The 24292-nt window shown below is 42.7% G+C and overlaps 10 protein-coding genes across 10 annotated transcripts; 4 read left to right on the top strand and 6 right to left on the bottom strand.

The window, feature by feature from the left end:
• Positions 1 to 1911: 1911 nt before the first annotated feature.
• On the bottom strand, positions 1912 to 2384 carry SS1G_05873 (predicted protein; the record flags this gene model as incomplete). The annotated part of the gene is made up of 2 exons (XM_001592901.1): positions 1912 to 2011; positions 2224 to 2384. 2 exons carry the CDS (start codon positions 2382 to 2384, stop codon positions 1912 to 1914), a joined length of 261 nt encoding a protein of 86 aa, XP_001592951.1.
• A 2079-nt stretch (positions 2385 to 4463) lies between these two features.
• On the bottom strand, positions 4464 to 4970 carry SS1G_05872 (predicted protein; the record flags this gene model as incomplete). Its single annotated transcript, XM_001592900.1, has 4 exons — positions 4464 to 4540; positions 4652 to 4674; positions 4761 to 4851; positions 4937 to 4970. 4 exons carry the CDS (start codon positions 4968 to 4970, stop codon positions 4464 to 4466), a joined length of 225 nt encoding a protein of 74 aa, XP_001592950.1.
• Positions 4971 to 6706: 1736 nt separating this feature from the next.
• On the bottom strand, positions 6707 to 8599 carry SS1G_05871 (predicted protein; the record flags this gene model as incomplete). The annotated part of the gene is made up of 6 exons (XM_001592899.1): positions 6707 to 7000; positions 7096 to 7122; positions 7582 to 7677; positions 7842 to 7861; positions 8041 to 8069; positions 8391 to 8599. The coding sequence occupies 6 exons, from the start codon at positions 8597 to 8599 to the stop codon at positions 6707 to 6709; spliced, it is 675 nt and encodes a 224-aa protein (XP_001592949.1).
• A 1788-nt stretch (positions 8600 to 10387) lies between these two features.
• SS1G_05870 (predicted protein) lies at positions 10388 to 10507 on the bottom strand (the record flags this gene model as incomplete). Its single annotated transcript, XM_001592898.1, has 1 exon — positions 10388 to 10507. One exon carries the CDS (start codon positions 10505 to 10507, stop codon positions 10388 to 10390), a length of 120 nt encoding a protein of 39 aa, XP_001592948.1.
• A 628-nt stretch (positions 10508 to 11135) lies between these two features.
• SS1G_05869 (predicted protein) lies at positions 11136 to 11532 on the bottom strand (the record flags this gene model as incomplete). The annotated part of the gene is made up of 2 exons (XM_001592897.1): positions 11136 to 11244; positions 11504 to 11532. 2 exons carry the CDS (start codon positions 11530 to 11532, stop codon positions 11136 to 11138), a joined length of 138 nt encoding a protein of 45 aa, XP_001592947.1.
• A 1293-nt stretch (positions 11533 to 12825) lies between these two features.
• On the top strand, positions 12826 to 13959 carry SS1G_05868 (predicted protein; the record flags this gene model as incomplete). Its single annotated transcript, XM_001592896.1, has 3 exons — positions 12826 to 13031; positions 13106 to 13209; positions 13280 to 13959. 3 exons carry the CDS (start codon positions 12826 to 12828, stop codon positions 13957 to 13959), a joined length of 990 nt encoding a protein of 329 aa, XP_001592946.1.
• Positions 13960 to 14967: 1008 nt separating this feature from the next.
• SS1G_05867 (predicted protein) lies at positions 14968 to 16474 on the top strand (the record flags this gene model as incomplete). Its single annotated transcript, XM_001592895.1, has 4 exons — positions 14968 to 15436; positions 15596 to 15806; positions 15861 to 15964; positions 16026 to 16474. 4 exons carry the CDS (start codon positions 14968 to 14970, stop codon positions 16472 to 16474), a joined length of 1233 nt encoding a protein of 410 aa, XP_001592945.1.
• Positions 16475 to 17387: 913 nt separating this feature from the next.
• On the top strand, positions 17388 to 18233 carry SS1G_05866 (hypothetical protein; the record flags this gene model as incomplete). Its single annotated transcript, XM_001592894.1, has 4 exons — positions 17388 to 17408; positions 17517 to 17608; positions 17663 to 17803; positions 17852 to 18233. 4 exons carry the CDS (start codon positions 17388 to 17390, stop codon positions 18231 to 18233), a joined length of 636 nt encoding a protein of 211 aa, XP_001592944.1.
• Positions 18234 to 19086: 853 nt separating this feature from the next.
• On the bottom strand, positions 19087 to 21489 carry SS1G_05865 (hypothetical protein; the record flags this gene model as incomplete). Its single annotated transcript, XM_001592893.1, has 3 exons — positions 19087 to 19174; positions 19237 to 21123; positions 21212 to 21489. The coding sequence occupies 3 exons, from the start codon at positions 21487 to 21489 to the stop codon at positions 19087 to 19089; spliced, it is 2253 nt and encodes a 750-aa protein (XP_001592943.1).
• Positions 21490 to 22451: 962 nt separating this feature from the next.
• Positions 22452 to 24008, top strand: SS1G_05864 (hypothetical protein; the record flags this gene model as incomplete). The annotated part of the gene is made up of 2 exons (XM_001592892.1): positions 22452 to 22508; positions 22704 to 24008. The coding sequence occupies 2 exons, from the start codon at positions 22452 to 22454 to the stop codon at positions 24006 to 24008; spliced, it is 1362 nt and encodes a 453-aa protein (XP_001592942.1).
• Positions 24009 to 24292: the final 284 nt, after the last annotated feature.

The raw sequence follows: 24292 nt of genomic DNA, 5'->3' as shown, positions 1-24292 counted from the left end.
TGTTAACAGGATGGACTACCCTGTCTAGAACCAGAAGATCCGAATCTAGAATTTCGACTCGCTATCTTTTTCAATGTTTCCACGAGGATACCAGGTACCTACCTAGACATCATATTATATTGTGCATCGGAAACTTTATATTCACTAGTACAATTGAACCATTAAAACTCTCCATCCTGTATCCTGTATGGCTAAACGCAGACCAACGCATTCGACGTTCCAAACGGATGGGAATTAAAAGAAACAAATATCGAAAATATCGAAGATAGAAATATGATCAATCAACAAATATAAATAAAACCCATTCAGTTTTTTTACTTTTCGGTACCGAATATTTAACACACACCCCGTCCCTTTTATCTTCATATTTGGATATGGAGCTTGAGAGCCCGAAGACCTGGTTCTTATAGTAAGTAAGCTTATACTGATGTCACCGAATATGAAGGGAGTCTCTGTCGTGCAACCAACATATCTTGTCTGTTGACTGTTGAGTAACTTCGCGAGCAAGAGTATTTGGGATAATTGTGCTCAGCGTGCTTCAGCGTGTTTCTAATTAACAATATAAGCAAGGAATATTAGATGGGGAATTTATTGACTGGAGGGGCGTTGGATGTTACTGACAAGGAGCAAGGGTTTGAATATTGTTTATATCATATCAATGTAACTTGGTATTGTGTAATGGCTCCAAGTAGGTAGGTAACCTGAGAATAACAAAATATATTCGTATTCGATCGATATATTGGATTTCTGGATGATACGTAGATCAGCCTCAGTAAGGGAATTCGCCTGCAGATGGGTACCTAGGTGTGCTGATGGTAAGTAAGATAACTAGGTAGGTAGTTGTACCGGGCAGAAGAAAGGGAAGTAAGAGGAAAATACATATAACTATTCGGGAATGAATATATCCTCACTGATACTCTATATACCTAGTATATAAATCCAAAGCCAACGTTACCCACCGTAATAAACCACATCCATCCCATTTGATTCCCCACTATTCCATCCCCCAAACTTACAACATACCTAGATCACTGGTGGGTTATCACCGATCCCCATCCATCCTCTCAAATCGTATCCCAGGCCCCTTCACCGCAAACTCGCCCAAAACCATCTACCTATAGCTACGCCACCCACCTACATACCTGGAAGAAAAAAAGCCAACAAGCTAAGCAACTAACTACCTACCTACCTACCTACCTAGTAACGACATCCAATCCAATAACACTAGGTACATAAACGAAAATATTAAAAATTCTTTTTATTTAAAATTCCAACCAAATGTGGTACGGTACGTACCCCAAACACAACCATATCATATCATACCTACATATGATACCTACATACATACATACGGTACTTCTTCCATCGCAACCATCAAACTCTCTTCACCATACCAACTCCCGCAAACACAAACTTTTGATCTCCTACATAGACCCCGCACGCACGCACGTATACACGCGTGCGCCGCATAACAACGCATCACATCGCATCCATCTTGATTCATCGTATGTGCGATGCTAGACTTGTGTTATCTTATGGTATTTTTGCACCGCATTTTCGCATATCTTCGCATGGATATGGATATGGATAATGGATGTGAATGTGAATGTGGGATATATTCCAGCTCATCGCATCGCATCGCATCTTTCTATGCAGTGTCAATGCCAATGCCAATGCCAATGCCGAAGCCTATCCCAACGCCTTATGCCCTCCACAACCTTACATATCCTCTGTACTATCAATGCATACCCGAACCCGGCAAATGTTCACTTACTGCACTAAGTAGGTACCTACCTATCCTGTCACGACTCGACTCGACTCGATTCGATCTCGGCATAAATCATGTACCCCTCCTACCTACTTACCTACGAAAATCTAATCAGCACGCGCAATAACCCCGATAGATGTCCTTCACCGTCTACGATACTTTTTCCTAACCTCCTTATTTGGATCACCTGTCACATTTTTCCTTTCTTTCTTTTCCCCTTCCTGCCCACAAGTAGGTGCGTATCTATATCGCATGATATCCATCTTAGATACCCCATCCCATCCCATGCTATCATATCTCATCCTCCGCAATCCCTTCCAGAACTCTCTCTCACCGTCCCCTAACCCGGGTATGGGGAATCCCCAATTTATGATCATCAGCACAACACCTCTCCTATCTGCGTATTACATCGGCAGCCAGCACATACATACATACCTGTATACATATATACATACACATACAAAAACCGAGTGAGATAAAAAGCCATAAAACCCATACCACCAAAACCCTCAAGCCCTTCCACCAAAAATCCCCAAAAAATCCTCAAGACCCCCTTCCCCATTCCTTGGCACGCAACATAAGCTACACACCGTAGCGCAAATCCCACCTCATCCATTATCGCCCAGACATGAAAAACCCATCGCACGCACCGTACAAAGAAAACAAAATAAAACAAAACAAAATGCAACGCATAGAAATGAAATCGATCCAATATCCATCCTGCGGTTACATATCTCCTCATTCTCCATGCATAACAGAATTACCTAGTAGTTGCTCATCCCATTCGAACTCCGCAACCAACGGCTACACCAAAAAGAAATAGTCTTATTCTTGCATGCATGCAAATTGCCTTTTTTTCCTTCCGAAACATCGTTTTCTATTTCTTTTCTTTCCACTTTCGCATCTCCATAGCCGAATCGGTCGCTTGTGGACTTTGAATACCTACCTAGGTATGACACCATATATATATTTTTTCGTAATGAAGTGTAAATACTTTGCTTAGATAGATACACCAAATGAAACGGAACTTAGAATCTCCCGAGTTCTCGTCGGAGAGACCCGAGATTTTGGTAATTTAATGAATGTCCTTTTCTTGGGGGGTTTCCTTGTCCGTGATATATTCGATATATTCATCCCTTTCATATACTTCGTATGTCTTCAGTGTATACTTTCTGAATATCCATTCATTGCAATGCAATGATTCGTCGAAAATTCTCATCTCATCTCATGTCATCCCATCCCATCCCATCTCATGACATATCATGACTAACCTACCTGACTGACAGACTTCCTGACTAACCAACCAACCCACTAACACTGACTCAAGAGACGAAACGACGCGGAGCGACGGCTAAGCACAGGAAAATACGCGGAGTTAACAGGTAGATAACCGATCCGTTCACTCCGTACGAAATCGGGAGTCAAAAAAAAATACCCCAGCTCCATCTATCCATCTATCCAAGCGTTCATGTGAAAAATTTCCCTCACAGACAAAACAGAGCAGAGTAGAGTCATGTAGGTAGCCCCCCTGCTGCATATGCGTGTATTCCCCCATCATCCAATCCCTTTTCGTGTAATGGTGAAGTCTTGAACGCGGCCCGGTATTGGGAGTTCCAGACCTGGGGTTTTGGGTGAGAGATTGGATGTGTTCGGCTCTTGCGGTAAGATTGACTTTTTACATTGACTTTTGCTCTGTGTCGCGGATGCAGTTGTTGCTGTTGCTGTTGCTGCTGATGCTGGTAAATATCTGAGTGTGATCTTGAGATGTGTGATGTGTATGTGTTACCATGATGAATGAAGTGGATTCGAATGACTTTTCCGAGATATTGAAAATCTAGGAAGCAAGCCCACCAAACGGATGGAAGGAACTTTGTGCTCGATTGTTTGCCTTGATATTTTTTGTTCTTTCTTTCTTTGCGCTTGGGCCGGGAGATGGGAAAGGTTCTAAAAATTTATAGAAAGATTTCTCGGAAGTGGATAATTCCCGAGCCCTGAAAGGTGGGAGTGGGAGAAAGAAAGATAGTAATACATCTATCTGTGTTTTTTGCGGATGCGCTTTTTGTTTGTTTAAAAAAGTTTGTTTGTATGCGTGCATGTGGAATACATACATCTCATTCTCCATGATCCATTATCATCCCAATAAACCTTCATATCCGTAGCAAGAAAAGAACAAAACAAAAAAATAAATGAAACTCCCTAATCCTCCGAGTGATTTTCCAGTAAGAAGTTTCTTCCTTTCCAACATACATTGCACCATTCATTTGATAGAACGCCTTCCAATTTCCCTTGCCTACTCTGCCTTTCCTTATGATTTCCCAATTTCCCGTCCGTTGCTGGATATGTAATGTATAAAAGATTTCCTACTCCATACCCGATTTCCCATTTCCTATGCCATCCATTTCCTTTGCTCCATACCATTGTTATTCTTTGCATTTCCCAATAAACCATGCGCTAGAGACCTTTGTGTCCAACATACTATACAAACATATGTAAGGGTAAGAAGTATGCCGGGCCAGTAATGATCCAGAAAATTCTTCGCCTCTTTCGCTCCCAGTTCCAATTGATCCGATATTATTCTTTTTATTTTCGTTCTTTTCCGTTCTGTTTATTCTTTCGTTGTTCCCGGTTTTCGTCGTCATACATAATAGATGGATGAGGGCCAAGTCCGAATGTGAGCGAGTCAATGATTCATTCATCATACATGAATTCGAGCCGTTTTCTTCGTGATTCTGGAGTACCATTCTGGCATCTCTCCCACATGCTTACAGTCTCCTAGAATGGTGTTAGTAAGTGGAAGATATATCATATTATTTCGTGTTCGGTTCCAACGGTCTAGACTCGAAGGAAGTTCCGTCCAGGAAGTGAAGGAGGGGTTCTACTAACCACACATTTCTGATTCGCCCAACCTATAAATATCCACAATTAGTATAATTGATTCAGAGAAAATTGGTACACGATATTTGTTGAAGGACACCAGAACTGATATGCGTACCTAAACTCTACGGCCACAACATTAGGTGGACAGCGACGATGTGTCGTCTCATAATTGATACACCATGCCCTCACTGTATAACGAACGTGACCTATTAAGCAACAGAAACTATGTTAGTCTAGGTTCGTCAATACATACATAGAATTCCTACAGGCAAAGAAAAAATCACCACTCACCACAACGAAACTCAACCTGAGTATAATCGCACATTTTCACGGTTGAGAAAATGAAGATGCTTGGAGCAGAGGATATAGTTGAAAGATTTATCTTAGCCTCGGACCAGGATGTGCCTTTTTCCTTATCGAGGATTGTGATCGGAGTAAGAAAGAAACGAATGACCGAAGGGATGCGAATTCGAGTCTGGGAAGTGGTCTTGTCTGTGGTGGATGAGTTGAGTGGAAAGTTGAGAGGATATCTTGGTTATTATGTATGTAGTTGTCGATGGTGGAGTTGGGTTGAGGAGGGGAAGCAAGTTGGGTTTGATGTAGAGAAAAACTGATGGGACTTTTTTCTTTCTAATAAAAGGATTTGATTCCAGAGTCGAGAACGAGGAGCGAATACATATGTACAAATAGCTCACCAAAACATGCACCCCTCGATCTAAAGGTTCCACCCGGTTGATTCGGGCCATTAGGTTCAAAAAAGATTCACACCGTGTGGTCCTCCGGGGTAGGTTCGATATTGTAAGGGAGTGCTAGGATAGTCCTCTTGTGATTTTAGCTTTTTTTCTCTATTAATTGATTAGTCTTGTAGTCTTAACTCGATAGAGTATTATTCCAGAAGAAGCCTCTTTTTATATTTTTAAATGACGGTTAATTAATATGGAAAAAAACGACAAGGTAACACGAGTGGCTTTTTTCACCTTTTTTTTTCTTCCCTCTCTCTCTCGCGCTCTCAAGAGTCAAAAGTGGTAGAACAGGGTTTGAGAACAATAGTAGGCGTAGGCACAGATATATTATGAGATAGTCTGCAGGGGACGAGCGAATGCCGGGTCGACATCAAAACTTCAAGGGGGTTCATGAAAGCCAAGAGGCGAATATAGTAATTCTACTGGTTGACTCTTCAGGTAGGTCGATCGAGTGATTTTCATAACACGTGGAATTCTAAACTACTAATTAACTACAGCGGCATGGCATGGATGATGGATTTACGTCGTATAGCACTAGCCGAACAATGCTAAAGACGACTAGGTATACGGAGTCGAGAGAGTATTTATGCCCTGGAGAATCGTTTGTCTTTGGCCTTGTCTCAGAATAGGTAAGAAGTGGATATTTTCATTTGGCATTGGCATCGAGGGCCCATTTTCAGACATTTCTCCGTTAGGAAAATGGATCCTCCTCGAGAGATTTGGGGGGGTGACACTGCAAGCGCTGAGTATCAGATTAAATTCTCCTAGAAAATAATATTTTATATCTTTGTATTGTGAAGTGACAAGTGGATGGACGCGTGCAAGACGAGGTCAGGACCCAAAGACCTCAGGACTCATGACCTCAGGGCTCGGGAAGGGTTCAAACTTCAAGGCTTCAAGGTCGCTTGCTTGGTCTGTTGAAGTGGGTATTTTGGCAAACACACAAACAATCTAATCTTCAAGCGCCCTCGGGTGAATTCAACCGATATGAAAATATTGTTGTGAACTTGTGATAAGCGGAAATCCGCAAGACAAGAGTCAGGATTCGGGAATATCTCAAAAGGCAATCGTAGCCTAAGATTTGTCATGGATATTATTGCAAAGTCCACTTCCACATCGATAAATAATCGAACATAAAGCTTTAGAAGTAACATCTTACGATACCGAAAAGTTCCGGCTTCTCATTCTGGCGGCATTCAACTTGGAAAATTTTCCTTTGCTAGGGGGTGTGGAGAGGATATGTCGGGCCATTACCATATTGCTGGGTCTTGAGACCCCGTAACAATATCGGGCTTTGGACCCTAGAAGAACGATGCAACTAGATGAAGGTGGCAGTTAAGAGGCAACAAATCTCATTGTGGTTTTCTGGAGGAAATGGTGTACATTCTACAGTCTGCACGCATCCTTCATTGCTATCGTCGATGTGCAAGAGACTTTGGGCGTTTAGCCACTGCATCTTTAGGTAGGAAGTCCAAGTTCCGCTTGAGAGTCTGAGCAGCGGCGCAGTAGTCTTGCCGTAGCCAAGTATTTTCCTGTCGGTAGTTAAATGCTGATCGGAGATCAAATGCTCATAAATAAGCCGATCAGGGCTTACATTAACTCCTAGCGTTGCCTACCCTGAAGTTGCCCGTAAGTTCGTAAGTGATACAGATGTCATGTTCTCATTCATGGTCACTGTATAAGCATGTAGGTGTTAGGGTCGGGCACTAATGGAGGCTCATCAGCGGCAGCAAACTAAGAAGATTAGCTTGACGGGCAATGTATTGTCTCTCATTTCTATCGAGTAGTAATCAAGAGGTCAAGAGTCGAGTAGAACGTTCTATCGTTCTATCGTTCTATCGTCCCGTCGTTCCATCGAAGGGTCCAAGAGTTGGTCCAGGGTTCTTATCTGGTGTATACTCCGTCCATGAAAGTCAAATGTATCGGTGTAATTGTTTCCATTTCCTCAGTCTCCATCGCAGCGTTTTATCGTCTATAACTAAGCATGAACCTACAAACAGAATAGCGATATACAGTACTGGGCAATTGAGAATTGGTTTAGATCACTAATAAAGTCCGGAGTATTTTGTCGACCTGCAAGGATGATCAAGCTAGAAGACTTTATAAGTGGAGCCTCTTACTAAATTGCCTTGAAAGATTTTGAATCGACTAGGACAGGCCAGCTGAGATGCAAATTAATAAAACCGCACTTACGCAACTAGGAAGATTTTTAAACTTTCTTGGAACCTGCAATTTTACCTGGATGACTTCACCCCAAAATGAATAGCTATCGGTTAAGCGTATTTTACCCTATCAAACGCGGTGTAGAAAGATAAACGCCTAATAAGTTGAGACTTCTATCCCCAAATATTCCTAAATATGCTTCGGCAGCTGCAAGATCTAGTCTTGCTGAGAGTGCCTGGACTCTACTAGCATGTACTCGAGTCGAAGAATGGTAATGTGACCTAACTTACGAGTTTCGTTTCGATCCCTACTTGAAAAGTATCAGAATAGCATTGGCATGACCATGAGCCGCCGACATTACGGTGACATACATTCAAATGGAATCGGGCATTCATGAAACCTGAACTCTGTGATTACTGAGATTCATTACTGACTCGACCCTTTTCTCGCTCTCTCCCTATATCTCAAATTTCGCCCCCAAACGCCTACTATACCAGAAACCAAACTCTGCCCACCCACTGACACGACCGAAAATAGACACGTCAGAATGAGAGCGAAAAGGAGTTCCCACTTGTGTGATTTCTATTATCAATAGCAGATACCCTGCGGACATATCCATCCGCAACTCTTTTTTATGCATCAGCAATGCCTTGGATGATATGAAACAAAGGCCAATAAATTCCACTTTTCTCAAAGAACTCAGTTGCGCACCGTTGATCTGCCAAAGATGCGTCCATCAATGCGCGTCAAGGAACGAACCGAGAGTTTATCAGCGACTCGAGCCCGGTAGCCGTCTTTCGAATACGGTATGAGGAAACAATGTGGAGATCATAATATACCTGCCCAATTTCACCCTTTGCACATCAGAAACGCCCAACAAGGGTAATGAGAGGATAAGTAAGCTGCGGTCAACTACCGCGCCGAGTAGTGCGACAGAAACCCGATTGCCGAACTGACGATATGAACCTTGGAGCATGTGTACGCTCTCCAGATCTCCAGATATGGATAGCGTGTCTTGTCTTGTCTTGTCTCTCTCATCAAGGATCATTTGCGCGAAACAGCCTCACATTGTTCTCTTAAAATATAGACGTTTTAGTTCTAGATGCGGATGATTAGAACCGCGAGGCGCATTATATAATCAAAGGATTATTAGTTGCGCTTTATCGACAAGGGGGCGTCGATATGGCAACATATAATCAAAAACTTTCGAGTAATCAAGATCAAGTTGGTGGCGTGATCTTTAAATTGTGAAGCATTATCACAGAGTTGTAGAGTATAGTAAAATCCCTGAGGTTGGAAGTCTAGAACTTTACATTCGGTAATTTCCTTCGGTGCAATTAATCCCATGTTTTCTTGTTGTCCTCATGCCGGCTGAACCGGGCTTGGTGGTATACGTATGCGATGGTACGATAGGGACAAGATGAGGCTATTCCAATATTGAAGCCGATGCTATAGGTAGGGAAGGGACCTATTTTGCAGAAGCTATTTTCGTATACCAAAATTCCCCTAATAGGCAAACTGACCTAGTCCGTCATGAAACAAGCAAACGTCGTTGCCGTCTGCGCCAAAACCTGCTCCAAGAAGGAAAAAAGATTTAACTCTATCCAAAGTCTGTAAACTGTAAACTTTAAACTCTAATAATAAAGCTCAGCTCTCATCAATTGAATCGATTCATGATATAGGGCAGTGAACAGACAATACAGGGATACTGAGTCAGGAAGTAATATGTAACTTTGGCATAGGGTTACACAGAACCCAGCGCACCATGTTTATTTTTGTCTCAGTTAGCCTTGCATTTCAATATCTTGGCATCTAGATGGATGGCAAATAGAATGGGTGCCCAAGTGACTAATTTGCAGGTACACATGTACTTGGTAAGGGTTCAGCCCCACAAGGCTCCCGTTTGGGTTACATTTGCCTTCCCCTCTTGCATCATGATCTCCTGCACCCCGCAAAAACATCCTCTTTGGGTTGTTGATGTCACCTTGCTTCGCCAGTGCGGGTGGCCTGTATATGTATATACGGTTTTAGGGATATACGTATATACGCATATACACGAAGATATATGTACTCGCATAGATTATAGAGATATATATATATACGGATATATACGGAGATGTATATACGGATATATACGGAAATAAATGTATATGCATATACATAGAGAGATATTTATATACACAGATGAGTGCATCACAATACTAGATAACTACTTCGAGACAGAAGCTCAATGGCTTCTCATTAAAACAACTCAATTCATGCTTCAAAAAGTCTAAGTAATTGAAAAATGCCGAGTTGTGATTATGTTTCTCCATTATCGAAGTATTTACCTATTAGTTTATCGCAAACGATGCAATGCTGCAGTTCAAGCATCAGTTCTACGGTCTAGATTGTTGATCACAACATTAGAGTGTGCTTTTGTAGCCCTACAAGTGTATTTACGGAACTTTTCAATGCTGACTTGTCCACCTATGGCCATGGAGTCAATCGGTGACCTCATCGCTGCAAAGATCTAGACCAAAGCACCAATACTAATCATGAGGCCAGAAAGTATAAATCCTTCGAACGCTAAATTGGTGGTGAGAAGAGAAGGGGAACCTTGTAAATGGGGTAGTCTAATCATTAAGAACGATTATTCTCTAGTGTTTGGACTTTTATACTTACTGCCTGCACAAGTATATATATATAGCGCACTAATGTCACAGACCTGAGCTTTTCCTGCCGCTGCGATCACTGCGCTCTATTACAAGCGTGTCTCAAAATACCTTCCTGTCCATCTCTAATCATGACTGATTTTCAAGGCACTACCGATTACGGGAACTAAATTTAACTTCCGTTATGCCACCTCACATCCAACGGCACCGGCCGCCTCCAGAATCCTATCTTCTCCCAACCAATATTCCGAGAAACTTATCAGTTCGTCCGCCGTCTCGATTGTTTCACCGAGTCCGCTCATTTGCGAGGGAGCGCGTAAATTTTCATTTTCCATCGGAATGTATTTCCTCCATCTCACGTCAGCCGGCCTGGGGTATGGCTTTACTTACCCGCATCCTTATCGGTGATATCACTAGGATCAATCAATCCACATTCTAGATGATTAATCCCAAGCGGTCAAAGCATTTTCCGCAGATGAGAACACAGCACAGCACAGCAGAGCATATCGATCACGATCCAGACCACCTTTCTCAGTTCTCCTGTCTATGCAGAGAGGTGGACAATAGTATAGTATACTATAGTATTGCCCTATGACGCCAACATAGGTTAGGGTTAGCCCAACACGATAATTCCGCGAGCGATGCGAGGCTTTGACCTGATGTTCGTTAGTGCAGATCCGGATCGTCGTGGGGTAGGTAGGAATAAGCTTTTATGCAATTCCGAAAATAGACAGATCTTCTCGAAATAGAAAGTCTTTTGATTACCTTAGGTACCTAGTACTTTTGAAAATTTCCCCCGACTCGGTTAACACGGCCTGGTTTATTGTCCTCTGATGCGGTGCTAGGACTTCCCCATTGATCGATCGTCCTTGGGCCGATATCTTCATTTCCTTGTATATTTGCCTTGTGTTTCCGTATTTTCCGGGTCTTTTACTCATGATCGGCTTCCTTTTTGATGCGTGAGAACTTGTAAATTCGGGAATTCCGATTGATAGTCTCGAGAAGAATCCAAGGTTGGTTTGAGGCCCAATGGATATCTCTATTTATGTGAAAATTCTATAAGTTGCCGCGGAAATGGATTTTGTTACTAACGAATGTCTGCCACACAAGCAGCCCTTTTTATTGTTCAGTTCAGTTACTCAATATAGATAATTATATTGCCTCTTCGTGCGCTTCAGCCTCATATGTATGGTCCAAATATGTATATTGATGAGCGAAGAACTTAGCGGTACTTCCTTTCAAATCAAGAATTCCTATACCTTCACCCTGCTTCTCCAGCTACAGCTTCAAAAACTCACTGAAAATCCTCCACAAATCCACTATTCATTATTGGGACACTTTCCAAAGGTAGAAATATCATGAAAGAATGATATTGCGTTCGCCAGGAATCAAAACCGGGTGGTGGCAATCCATTTCAATGGGGACGCAATTGGCGTCCGGTTACCCGCGACTATTTGTCCCCACTACTTCCAATTATGTCGACGCTATGTATGATACTTGCAAGTTGGCATCATCTTCTAGACTAATTTGTCATTCCTGGGGTGCACTTCCTCGGGCTTCGTTATCCCAGCACCGGCATCTACCATTGCTCTCACCCTTTTCAACACCTTTTCCATCAAGAACAAGCTGTTCGATACTGGAAGCTTCCTAATGGTGTTCCAATCTTATACAGAATCTGTGCAACCACATTTGCATTAAACCTACGTGCACTCAACAGAGAATGTTCTTCTCTTTCGCACAGAGCATCAAATGCATTTTTTATTTTCTGAAAGGTTGATATGTCCCTCTATGATGACAATGACCGCATCTGATAATCCTTTTGAAGATTCACTTATCTTTGCTTCTCGACGAGTTTAAGAGCCAGTTCGCTTATTACTCTAGGTTAGAATCATTGAACATGCTAGATAACTCGAGAGTCATTGTCTGCCAGTATTCCTTCACTTTCACTTTCACTTATAATTTCACAAATTCATTTGTCAAGCCTACTTTTGTTGTTTCCAGGAATACCTAGCAAATTCATCTCGCCCCTTTCGTTTACCCCGCTTCGTCTTGAAGATTCAAGATCTTCGTCTTTGGGAATTCCTTCCGATATACAACTCTTGAACTCCAACATTAACAACCAAAAACATCTAGAATACCGTGAAGAACTTGAAAGAATAGCTGTTCTTGAATCTTTACCTGGAATCAAGGTTACTATCTGCGTCGATGGGGAACCATTGAAGGAATACGAGAACAATGAACATGAATCAATGTTGGTGGAACAGAAGCACTCGATGAGAAGTTTGAAGTCGCCAAACATCAACGTTCTGTGACTGTCAAGGAGTTTGTTGAATCTGAGGCTGGCAAATTCTTTTCAATCAATTGCGCCACCAAGGATCCCTACAGATATACAAACGCTTGTACCCATATTGCATTCTGCTGTCTCGTTGATGGCAAGATTCTGCCCGCGGCCTTTTGCATGGGCAAATATGAATACGAGAAGAATGGGTTTAGCTGCAATCATATGGTTATGGGAAACACATATCGGGAGCAAGGACAGGAACTGTTGTAAAGGTTGCAATTCATAAAAACGCGCATAAGTAAGAGTGCGGGAGCTGCTGACTTTGGGTAGCATACTGAGATGACACCAGTCCAGGACAATCCGATCTTAAAGGTAAAGGCCACTGAACCCTACGAAAGAGCATGTTTTATGGGAGAAATCGAAATCCGAGTCTTTCGATGCTTGTTAATAGGACTTGCTGAAAGACCCAACAATAGGCCATTGACTACTCAGACTGAGGTTCCTGAGAGCATGTTGAAGGGACAAGCAAAATCGCATAGTACATTGTAAGCCTCTTAATTCCGCCACTTAACGCTTTATGATTGATGTATCATTGATCTTTGACTGACTTTGCGAGTAGGTTTGGAAATGGAGAAGTTACAGAATCGAAAACCTATAATGCGAGCGTGGCATTTTGCGGTGGAGGGGAGAACTATCCTATTGCAATATTCAAATTTCAATATGGTTCGAAAGGTTGAACTTGTTTCATAGAACCTCCTTTATTCAATGACTAAGACTAATGATTATTACACAGAGGACCTCAAATCATTAGAAGTTATTAAAAGAAGTCCAGAACCAAAGACTGAGCCAGAGTTTTGCTCTCGTCCTGACCCTGAGTCGGCACTCAAGCCGATCAGCGAGCCTCAAGTTCCGAAAATGCCGTTGTTAGATATAAAAGTAGAGAGAGAGCTATTACAGACGACTTCTCATGCTGGATCAACCTCAAGTACACCAGGAGACACATCCGTCCGTTCGCCACTCAAGCAAGAGCTTCAAGAGGCTGATGGACGAAATCCCACATCAACGGCTCCTACGAAACCAGTTATCTCTCCTAATCACGTATTGCCAACGAATCCCGCAAACCTAAACATTCAAACTCTGAATCCCACACAAACTGGTCAACTGATTGGTCAAATTGGCCAGCTCTTGCAATTATTGCAGGGCCAAGTTGGACAGCCTCAACAAGTACTTGCCCATACACCTGCGCCGTTCCCGGCAGATACTGCTGCCGCAGCTACTTCAACTCCAGCAGTATCCGCTAGCAACAGCAGTGGTGTCAATGTAACTGCTTCAGATCCATCAATTAAGCGTGAGCAAGAACAAAACGAGAGTAGAGATCGCAAGAGACGTCGCAAGCCAAGGGGAAAAGTCACAATCGACCTTACGGAAGATGATTCTGACGATAATATTGTGATCGATCTTGGTTCAAATTGAATCTTTAGAATGTTCTCGGGATTCTTAAGTATTGATTCCCGGCCTTGACCATTTTCGTTGGAGGGTCTGAGATGGTTTGAATTCCTGGACGCTCTCTAGTTCGACTTGCGTTTTACGACTTGGCTCTATCTACTGCTATTATTATCTCCATTGGGTTTATGGCGTTCATCAAAGTTTGGAGGGAGCCCATATATGATTGGGCATTATTATTGGGTCAACGGGTTGCATCTGAACGAGAACAGAGGTTGCTACGTATGTTCATAGCCAGGCAAGACTTTTGGCAAAATTAGCCTTCAAAAGTACATCAGAGCATGTTACAAATACAACATTACTTCATTTTCCTGGCAAATTCCCGTAAATGTGTGCCAAGACTTCGAAGCTTTGCGCTGCTCAGATGAAGACTTCATCTCAACTCTCCATAACAAGAATAAGAATCCATACAACAACGTAATATCCCCATTTGGAATAACACAAATAATTCACTCATGACCTCGTGATAGTCTGCCAACTTTTCCTAAAGTTTAGCTCAATACTAACGTTAACTAGCCCCCCTCTTGGCTGAGGCGTGGAGATAAATTCTCCAAGCTTCCTCCTCCAAGTTCCCTTCTCTAGGCTCCTCCATCATCATTAACCCTCGCAAAACTTCCTAAGAACACTCAGTCCTCTCTGTATCTCCAATTTGCGCTCATTGTTGCGATTGCACTTCGACCTCGTTCGGAGCGAGGGTATTAAGCTTGAGTATTCCGAATCTACTTCATTTTTTGTGTTTGAAATTTGATTTCTCTGACGTTGCTTTCGAAAGTCCGTTTTGAGTTCCTTGATTGCCAGATAAATTGACGGGTTAGGCGACTATTTGCATTGCTGAGGCTTTTAAATTTGCAATTGTCTCTGGGAGAAGATCTGGTTTCACAGATATCTTAATATTCGAAAACTTCACTTTTCATATACGTTTATCCCATATCTTCATCGGCTTTACATTAACATCAACTTATCATCACCACACTCATCATGCCTCGACGTAAAAATATCCCCAGACCCGAAACTCCACCTCCTAACCACAAACCACCCAAAGGAATCCATCACTCCTGGGTTCCGGGAATCACAGCCCAAATCATCTCCCAGAGCGGCGAAGCCTTTCCCAACCATGACGTTCGAGAAAACGAGCCTATCATCGCAGGTGATGAGAATGCTGAATACTATAGACTTCATACTATCACAAAGTACATTGCAGTGACTAATAATGCATCATTCTCCATTCATCTCAAGGTCGATAGACCCTATCCGAGAAAAATGGATTGCTCTCGTTTACAATTTGAGATTTTGGTGGATGGAGAATTCGTTTGGAATGAGTGGTGTTCGAGACCTGATTATCAGAGACATGGGAAGGGGGTTTGGGAGGCTGTTGTTGATGGGATGAAAGTGGGAAAGGGACGGAGTTGTGAGGTTAGTGGTTTTAGATTTAGTGCTATTAAGACTAGTAAGTTATTTTCAAAGGGCTTTCTTTTTGTGATAACTTTTGACTTGGCTTCGGGCTTGAAGCTCGGTGGATGAAGTTTGTTTTCTAGCCATGGGGGAGCGAAAGGAAATAGGGTGAATCGATGTGGTAACTGTATGAGATACTAATGAGACGATACAGACGACGATGAGAGGCCAAACTCCACCGTTTTACAACGTATCAAGGCTTCTATGAGTAAGATTGGCAAGATTGAGATTAGGGTCTATAAAACGAAGTACGGGAAAGTAGGCGGAGATGTCATGAATAACAAGAAAGCCTTTCGGAACAAGCACAACATAAATGTTCCTGAAAGAGCATTAAAGGGAGCTGAGGCAAAGAGTCATGGTACTGCGTGAGTATGCTCTTCACCATGTTTAGAAATTCTTACAGATGAATGCCAAATCAGGTTGGGCGAGGCCCGAAAGACGAGCCGAGGAACTGTTCTCTCAAACGTCCAAAAACATGATGAACGACCAATGGTCATTTTTGTCTTTCTATATCGTTCCGAAGGTTTGTCTAGTCCAAAGTGATAATGAACGATCGGTTACTAACCTTCACACACCTGATGTAGAGGCACTGAAAGCTATGCGCATCATTGAACGTACGCCTAGTCCATCTCGCTCCGGCTCACCGGAAATCATTGATCATGGCAGCAATGGCTCGACAGCTACTCACGCAAGCTTGGCAAGACAGATGGCTGAGATAGAACAGATGCGAAGGGAACTTGCGGAGAAGATGGCGAGTTTACAGAGATCATCCACAAATTCAGTAGGTGGTGGTGGTCAATCGAGAAGTCGAAAAAGAATCAAGAGAGAAGATGATGATGAGACTGGAGGCAGTCGAGGATTGGCCAAGCGACGTAGAGCTGAGAAAGGTAAAGGAAAGATCACAGTGGACTTGACAAGCGATAGCGAGGATGAACGGGCGAAGTCTCCAAGGGTGTCCAGTGATGACGAGGGACCAAGGTCCAATGAATTGATGGAGGATGAGGATGATGATTTATTTGTTCGGGATAATTGAGCATGAGTTCAGGACCATGAGAGAACAAGAACATATATCAGTATTGCGCAATTAGAATGAAGGAATAATGGACGTTTGAAACTTTGGTAGTTTGCAAGGTTTTAAAGGTACGTATGGATGGAGATAAGGGCCAGGAGAGACAAGAGTACATATCTTTAAAACGACGATTTCAAGCACGGATTTTTAGGGAAAGAGACTGATATACCATGAAAGAAGAAACTCGTAGGAAAGCAAAGGGAATTCTGAAATGGCGATGAACTATCACAGGTATAGAATGGACTTCATAATAATTTTAAGAATCTCAGAGCTGAGAGCTTGTAAATGGAAGATAGTGAGAATAATCCAGTAATGGATCCAGGGAGCGCAATGCACCGAAAAGTTCCAGAAATTAAATAAAAATTCATTTATTATCTCAACACCGTATTCTTTGACAAAACTTGAACTGAAAACATTGATGACTTGAAGTAAAAGAAGACGATACAAATCACGTGTGCGCGTGTGGATTGAGCAGTTCCAGGTTTAGCGTGGATTTTCCTTGGAAGCGAATCCGCTCGGTTCTTCTCAGCACAAAATAAATGGGATGACGTTGAAGCTCCAAGCTACAGGATACATTAACCATTATAGTATCAAGGTTAGTTTGTTGACTTTTCATCACAATTCCTCCCTCATCAACAATACAACTTTCCTCGATATTTCAGTACTTCAGTACATCAAAGGCATTGTCATTATTGTAGGTTTATTCTATCAACAATTTCTCATATTGAGGACACTTAAGGTAAAGGCATAGAGCTCAAAACACTACGAGTACATTGCGTGGGAGGGGAACCTTGCAGAACATTTACTGATATTTACATTGGAATAGGCCACGAATCAACAACATAACACATAATTTGGAGGAATCAATACCGCGAAGATGACTCTCTATTACAGTCTTGTATGTTTACACATTTCTGCCATCAGGCACTAAACTTTACTACTCCCTCATTCCTGTCCGAAGCTGCCGCGATATTTGACAACAACATGCTAATGATGATTTAAACAGGTCTTCGTGCTTCTCGTAGCAGAGATGGCACTCTTCATGCTTCTCATCGTCCCTCTTCCTTTCACAATTCGCCGAAAGATGTTTACTTTCATGTTCGTGGTTCCCCATTATTTTTCTTCTTCATGCAGCTACTGATACCCCACCAGAAGCGAAAGTCGACTGGTAGCAAAATTACAGTACGGGATGAAGATAACATTTATCTTCATCCTGATCCTGTTTATCGATAGTGTAAACAGAGTATATAGGGTTCAGGTCGAATTGGCAGAAGCCAATAAGAGCCAAGCTGGGTATGTTTCCTCCCCACATTCTCCTAGAACAAACCTAACAGGTAGCAGTAACCCGGTCCTCGGCCACGAACGCATGGAAGTACAAGCCCGCAAATTCTACTCTCAACGCAACATGTACCTTTGCGGTTTCACACTCTTCCTCTCCCTAATCCTCAACCGAACCTACACCATGATCCTCGAAGTTCTCCGCTTGGAAGAAAAGGTTAACCGCTACGAGGGTATTGGCAAGACCAACGGAAAGGATTCTGACAAATTGGACCGTGCCGGAAATGCTGGGGAGATTGGCAGACTTAAGAACTTGTTGGCTCAAAAGGAAAGAGATATTGAGACTCTCAAGGAACAATCGGCTAGAAACAAGCAATTCTCTGATGACATTCTCGATAAAGCTCAAGCTCGTGAACCTTCTGCTGGTTCCAGAAAGGAGAAATAAATTGCTCTCTCAGCTAAATGGTTTTGAACGCTTTGGTGGACTACACGAATGAATTAGTATTGGGTGATGGATATATAGGGAGAGGGTGAGCTTGGTGAGGATGAATATGGGGGTGCCGTGAGGGAATGATATCAGGACGGACAGGGAGTGAGGATGGAGCGTGTCATTTGCAAATGTTTCTTGTGGGAAAAGCTTGCTTCATGAGTTTTAGTGGCGTATTCATGAGATAGGAAAATGAACATATGATATGAATTGACTGACTGCGAAAGACAAAACTCACTCACGTTGTTTTAGTGCTACTTCGGTATGGTTGATAATATCTCCCTCATATGTTTTCAACATTATTCTCATTGAGATTACTCTTTGGTGTACGGGCACAATTTATACATTGCTTGTATAAGTCACTTGGTTTGATCTCCTCCACCGATCTCGCTTCATCAAGTTAAAGTATCACATCTAACTAAAAGAAATGACATTATGCGTGCATTGAAAGATTCATCCAGTTACTTGTCTCTATTTGCTCTATTCAATCATATCTCGGAATCTCACATGTTCATGCTACCTGTTGCTTAGAGTCTAACATTCAATAAGTGTCTATCGACTGTCGACTACCTACTATGTAATTCCTTTCTTTTTTTGGTATATCTTCTAATACGCACTGCGTTTCTCAACTCATATGTGGTTGATGGATGGATGGGGTTTGTTATCTTCCGCTTATTGATGTGATGCACATTTGACGTCTGGTTGTTGGTAGGGATGTAGATTGTTTTCTAGTATCTACATCCGCGTCTATATCTACATCCATCTCCACATTTCATCCCACTAGACAGACAAAATCGCCTCACGAATTTGACTATCCTTCTGCTTCAATCTCGTAGCTGTTCGATTTATGTTTAGGTTGGAACTTGAAGCCCTCGTGTGCGGGGCCGAGGAACATTTCACTATTGGTTTGGTTAGTGTCGTTCGGGAAAAAGAAAGTGTGTAAGCAAGAAGTAAACCATACCAAATCTTCATCCAATCCATGTAATTATCACTAGCCAACAGAGTTTCCAAATCGTTTCTTCCCCTGTAAGCCGGGGGACGATCCTGTAAACTAGGAGGTAAATGTTCCAAGATTCCAGCTGGGACGTATCGATGAGCAAAGCTCAACCATTCCAATAAGAATCGTCTCGTTTGTCCCACACCCATCTCGTCTGATCCCCAAGCCTCGAGTCCGTAACGTGCAAACTTCTCGATATATTGTAGTCGTTCTGATGCAGATTTGTCGAGGGTTTGTCCCTTTTCGATTTCTTCAAAGAGCCAAGGTTTGATGAGTGCACCGCGTGCTACCATGACGGAATCTACGCTTGCATTTTGTATATGGTCGAGATAGTCAACGTGGGAATAACAATCACCGTTTCCAATGAAATGTAATTTTCCATCGGGGGCATTTGGTAATGTGCGGGCATCTGGTTCCATGATTGTGTCTGTTAAATCATCCTTCTTTTGGTTGTATGATTTGACGAGAGCTGCACATTCTGCTATGTAACTCCAATCGGCATTCTTGGTGTATCTCTGTTGTCTGCTACGTCCATGAAGAGTAATCGCAGCGCAACCAGGAGCACCAAGTCTCTCACGTGATTCAACACCACCAAATGCTAAACGTTCAATAGTTTTAAGAGCGGTAGGTTTTCCTGTCATGGTCCCCATTCGAATCTTGGCTGTGATGGGAACTTCCCCAGAAACTGCATTCATACCTCGAATCATTTTCTCCAGTTTTGATGGTGCATCGAGCAAAGCTGAACCTGCTCCTTGTCTATATACAAGTTCGATTGGGCATCCACAGTTCAAATCAATGACTCGTAGATGTGGCACGAATCGACTTAGGATTTCGGCAGCTTTAATTGCTTGAAATGGTTTATTGGCCGAAATCTGGGTACCGAACTTCAAGTCCTTCGAGTTATTATAATTTTGAACGATCGAACTTCTGTCTGGATTGATTCGTGGTGGTGTGATTTCGCTCTCATGTGCCTTCATTAATGCCCATTCAGATTTTTGGCCTTGGAACAGAGGTATCGACATTGCCATTTCCGAGTAAGTAAGCTGCGCTCCAAGTTCCACACAGAGTCGACGAAACGGAAGATTGCCTTGAGTAGTGAGAGGAGCGAGAACAGGCGTCTCGGGTCCAAAGTAAATTCGTCGCTTCTCAGAAGGGAGAAATGGTGGTTCCACATATCGCGCGCGATTCTCTTCCTTTTCTTCCTGAGTCTGATCATTTTTCTGATCTTTTCTGAGGTTGCTTTGCCTGTTAACTTCCTCCGAATTTTTATCCAACCAATTTGTATATAGATCAGATTTCTCCATCTTTGTTCTCCTCCGAGCGAGATCAAGCTTATCCTTAGTGCTGACCACATTCACGACACCCCCGAGAGCTTCTTCATCACCGGCTACCGTGGTACGCATACGTTCTAAATCCTCTATGAGGACTAGTTCCATTCGACCATCCTCCCTTTTCACCTCCTTGGAATGACTTCCTACAAAACGACACTTCCAACCAGCCAGACATGTGCCATTATCTTCCCAAACTGGGCACTTCGAATTGAATGTAGTCAAGTCTCCTCTCTTCCCTTCAGCCAGATATTTCCTAAGATCATGTTCGCACTTGCAGCTTTCTCCAAAACTGCATTCTTTCGGCGAGAACTCTGGCGAATTTGACGTGCTGTTGCATAACTTTATTTTGTCGCCCCAGGATCCAAATTGACGATCTTTATTCTGGCCCTTCTCCTTCTTCTTCTTCTTGCCTCCATTGTCCCTGTTGTCGCCGCGAGGTTTTTCTTCTGCCGCATCGTCGTTTGCTGCGGGATTGCGACCATCTGTGGCCGATCGACTTCCAGCTGGATGAAGCAAGTACCTAGAAATAAGTTAGTGACCACAGCTTAGAGGTTTTACTGAGGTCTCATTTTAAAATTACGAAAAAAAAAAACATGTAATTGACTTACTCAGCTTTGATAGGAGCTATGCCTCTGACCCTGTCACGAGAATCTGTCGCGGTGGAATTGTGATTTTGCTCTTCAGTCTTGATCCTTTTCGCAACCGGCTCTTCATTGCTCACAGAATTCCCATTCGCACCGTTTCTCTCTACTTTCTCTGCCTTTGTGACTGCTGAATCTTCTGGTAGTATCGGTTGTGGTGGATGTGCCTCCTCCAATTGTTCTCCATCTAATGGCCGTTTTAAAGACTTCTCAGGCTGTACTGGATTGGGGATTTCGTCCGTCATAATGATATTCAATTCCGTGTCAATAGTTTAGATAATTCAATTACTCTTTGTGTATACCTCCAAGGCTTTAATGGTGTGGAAAAAGATAGGATTTTGGTGTTGAAAATATATTCTTGATCGTCTTGTCAAGGGCAAACGGGGTACTCGTATCAAAATCGATAAAAAAAAATTGAGGGGAGCTCTATCTTAGCGTTTTTTTTCTAAGATCTACTCGAGTATTACGGAGTATTCCGACCGAGTTACTGGTGTTGCAGCCACAGCCACAGCCGCCACAATGTGGCTCAACGTCTAGAACAAAGTTAAGCGGTCAATCAGTGGCTGGTGAATGATTTCCTTCCCTTCCCGTAGGTTAATCGAGCCCCTAGCTTATTCTGAAACCAAAGTTTTGTTCCTGGATCCAGTTACGAAGTTATTACTTGTCCGGTTTTGATTCCTCTCTTGGACTTCTCTCCCCCACACTCCTGTCATCCTCTATTCGAGTATACTCTGTATGAATTTATGATCTTTTGACCTGTTAAATAAATAACGAACAAATACATTCATCTTCTGCTGGATGGAAGAAGCGCGATTCCATCGTTTTACCCAAATGGCTTTTGAACCGTCTCTATAACTACACCGTTACATTGTTTAGGCTGCGGCACTACCCGTTCTCAAGCTATCGATCAATCATTCAATCAATCACTCGCGCACTCTTTCATTCTATCCTGATATATGTGCATAAAACATACAACGAATCCCCACTGCCAATGAAGGACAACTAATCAACTAGGGGGGAAAACTCCGTACTTTCATGCGAAATCCGCGACGTTTACTGCATGTTAGATTTGCTGCACTTAAATCCAACCGCAAATTCACAAGCCACGACTGCCTTTCCTCAGATTCTAATTTTACTTCCACACTTCTAATACGCAAAACAATGAAAATCCCATTTTGTTGTTCAAGTAAGACAGGGCGCATATACAATGGCTGATTCACCAAAGGACAAGACTCGTCCTCATTCTCCTTTAAAAACCAAACTTGTACGTTCGCAAAAAGTCACTCAATCCTCTCCAACAGATTCAAGACCACAAGATATCCCTGAAGATTCAGAGCCATCATTACCACCACGGGACAATGCGCCTCCTTCGCGCAGTCATACCCCCGGACATCTATCAACTAAAAGTCAAGATAGGCGGAAACAAAAGTCTGATTTATCATTGCGCCAGAGATCACAGTCATTGTCGCAGAAGGAATCCTCCACTTCTTCCATCAAATCAACGACCGCGAAACCACCCTCTATCCATTATGGTAGCAGTACATCCAATCCTTCAGAGATCATGTCACCACCCGATAGTGGTAACCCAGTTCCTCAACTTCCGAAAGAAGATGCCCATAGACCCATTAATCTTCGTTCCACATCTGCCATAGCACCAAAAGCTCCTTCCTCTGCACACTCATCTTCTCCTGTACCACCTGTACAACGCCCGCCTCGTGGGCTTTCCATTCCATATCCTTCACTACCAGACCCTAAATTGGCTCCCAATGTTCTTCCTGCACCAGCCTCAGGAATGTACTGGTCTCGCGCCCCTGTCTCTGGTTCGTCTCATACGTCTTTACGGGCACATACTTCCACACTTATTGGTTCCAATATCTACGTCTTTGGCGGATGTGATGCACGTTTATGTTTCAACGAACTATATGTCTTAGATGCCGACGCTTTCTATTGGTCTACGCCTTTCGTCTGCGGAGAAATACCTGCCCCTTTAAGAGCAATGACATGCACGGCTGTGGGAAAGAAGCTGATAGTGTTTGGTGGTGGAGACGGACCTGCATATTATAACGATATTTATGTACTCGACACACTGAACTTTCGATGGTCGAAACCGCGGATATCCGGGGATAAGATACCAAGCAAACGAAGAGCACACACGGCATGTTTATACAAGAATGGCATATATGTCTTCGGCGGCGGTGATGGAGTACGAGCGTTAAATGATGTATGGAGGTTAGACGTCGCGGATACCAATAAGATGTCTTGGAAACTCGTTTCTCCCCCGACACCATCATCTGTAGACGATAAAACCAAACCAAAAGCTCGCGGATATCATACTGCAAACATCGTCGGATCTAAGCTTATTATATTTGGTGGATCTGATGGTGGAGAATGTTTCCGAGATGTATGGGTATTCGACATTGAGACTTCGACTTTCTCTGCAGTCAATATTCCAGTTTCATATCCGCGATTAAGTCATACAGCTACGATTGTCGGAAGTTATCTTTTTGTAATAGGTGGCCATGATGGCGTTGAGTACTCGAACGAAGTACTTCTCCTAAATCTTGTCACGATGGCTTGGGATAAGCGGAAAGTCTACGGAGAGCCCATAAAAGCTCGCGGTTATCATGGAACAGTGCTTCACGACAGTAGACTCGTCGTAATAGGAGGCTTTGATGGTGGGGATGTGTTTGGAGATGTGTGTGTGTTAGAATTGGCAGTGCATGCGTATTATAGTCAAATCAGTCATTTTAGCATCGATGTTTAGCGATAGAGTTGAAAAGGGGGAGGGGAAAGGAAAAGGTGTTTGTGGATTGGTCTTTGTCTTGTGAGCGTACGAACGATTTCATGAAATATGTATGATTAGTATAATAAGATAGTTATCGATTGTCATTTCACTCTTAGAAATCCAAGTGGTTCATTCATGCTGTTGTTATATCTTAGCTATTATTGCCTCTCAAGTTAAGGGTCTGAAGCAGTCAGTAGTTTTGGGTTTGCCGGCTGTACTGTAATCTTACGTACCGAACAATGACGGAGACTTCGAATAAATCA

Source organism: Sclerotinia sclerotiorum, genomic scaffold (assembly GCF_000146945.2).
Source record: "Sclerotinia sclerotiorum 1980 UF-70 scaffold_7 genomic scaffold, whole genome shotgun sequence".
Classification (NCBI taxonomy): Eukaryota; Fungi; Ascomycota; class Leotiomycetes; order Helotiales; family Sclerotiniaceae; genus Sclerotinia; species Sclerotinia sclerotiorum.
This window is presented reverse-complemented; position numbering and strand designations above follow the sequence as displayed.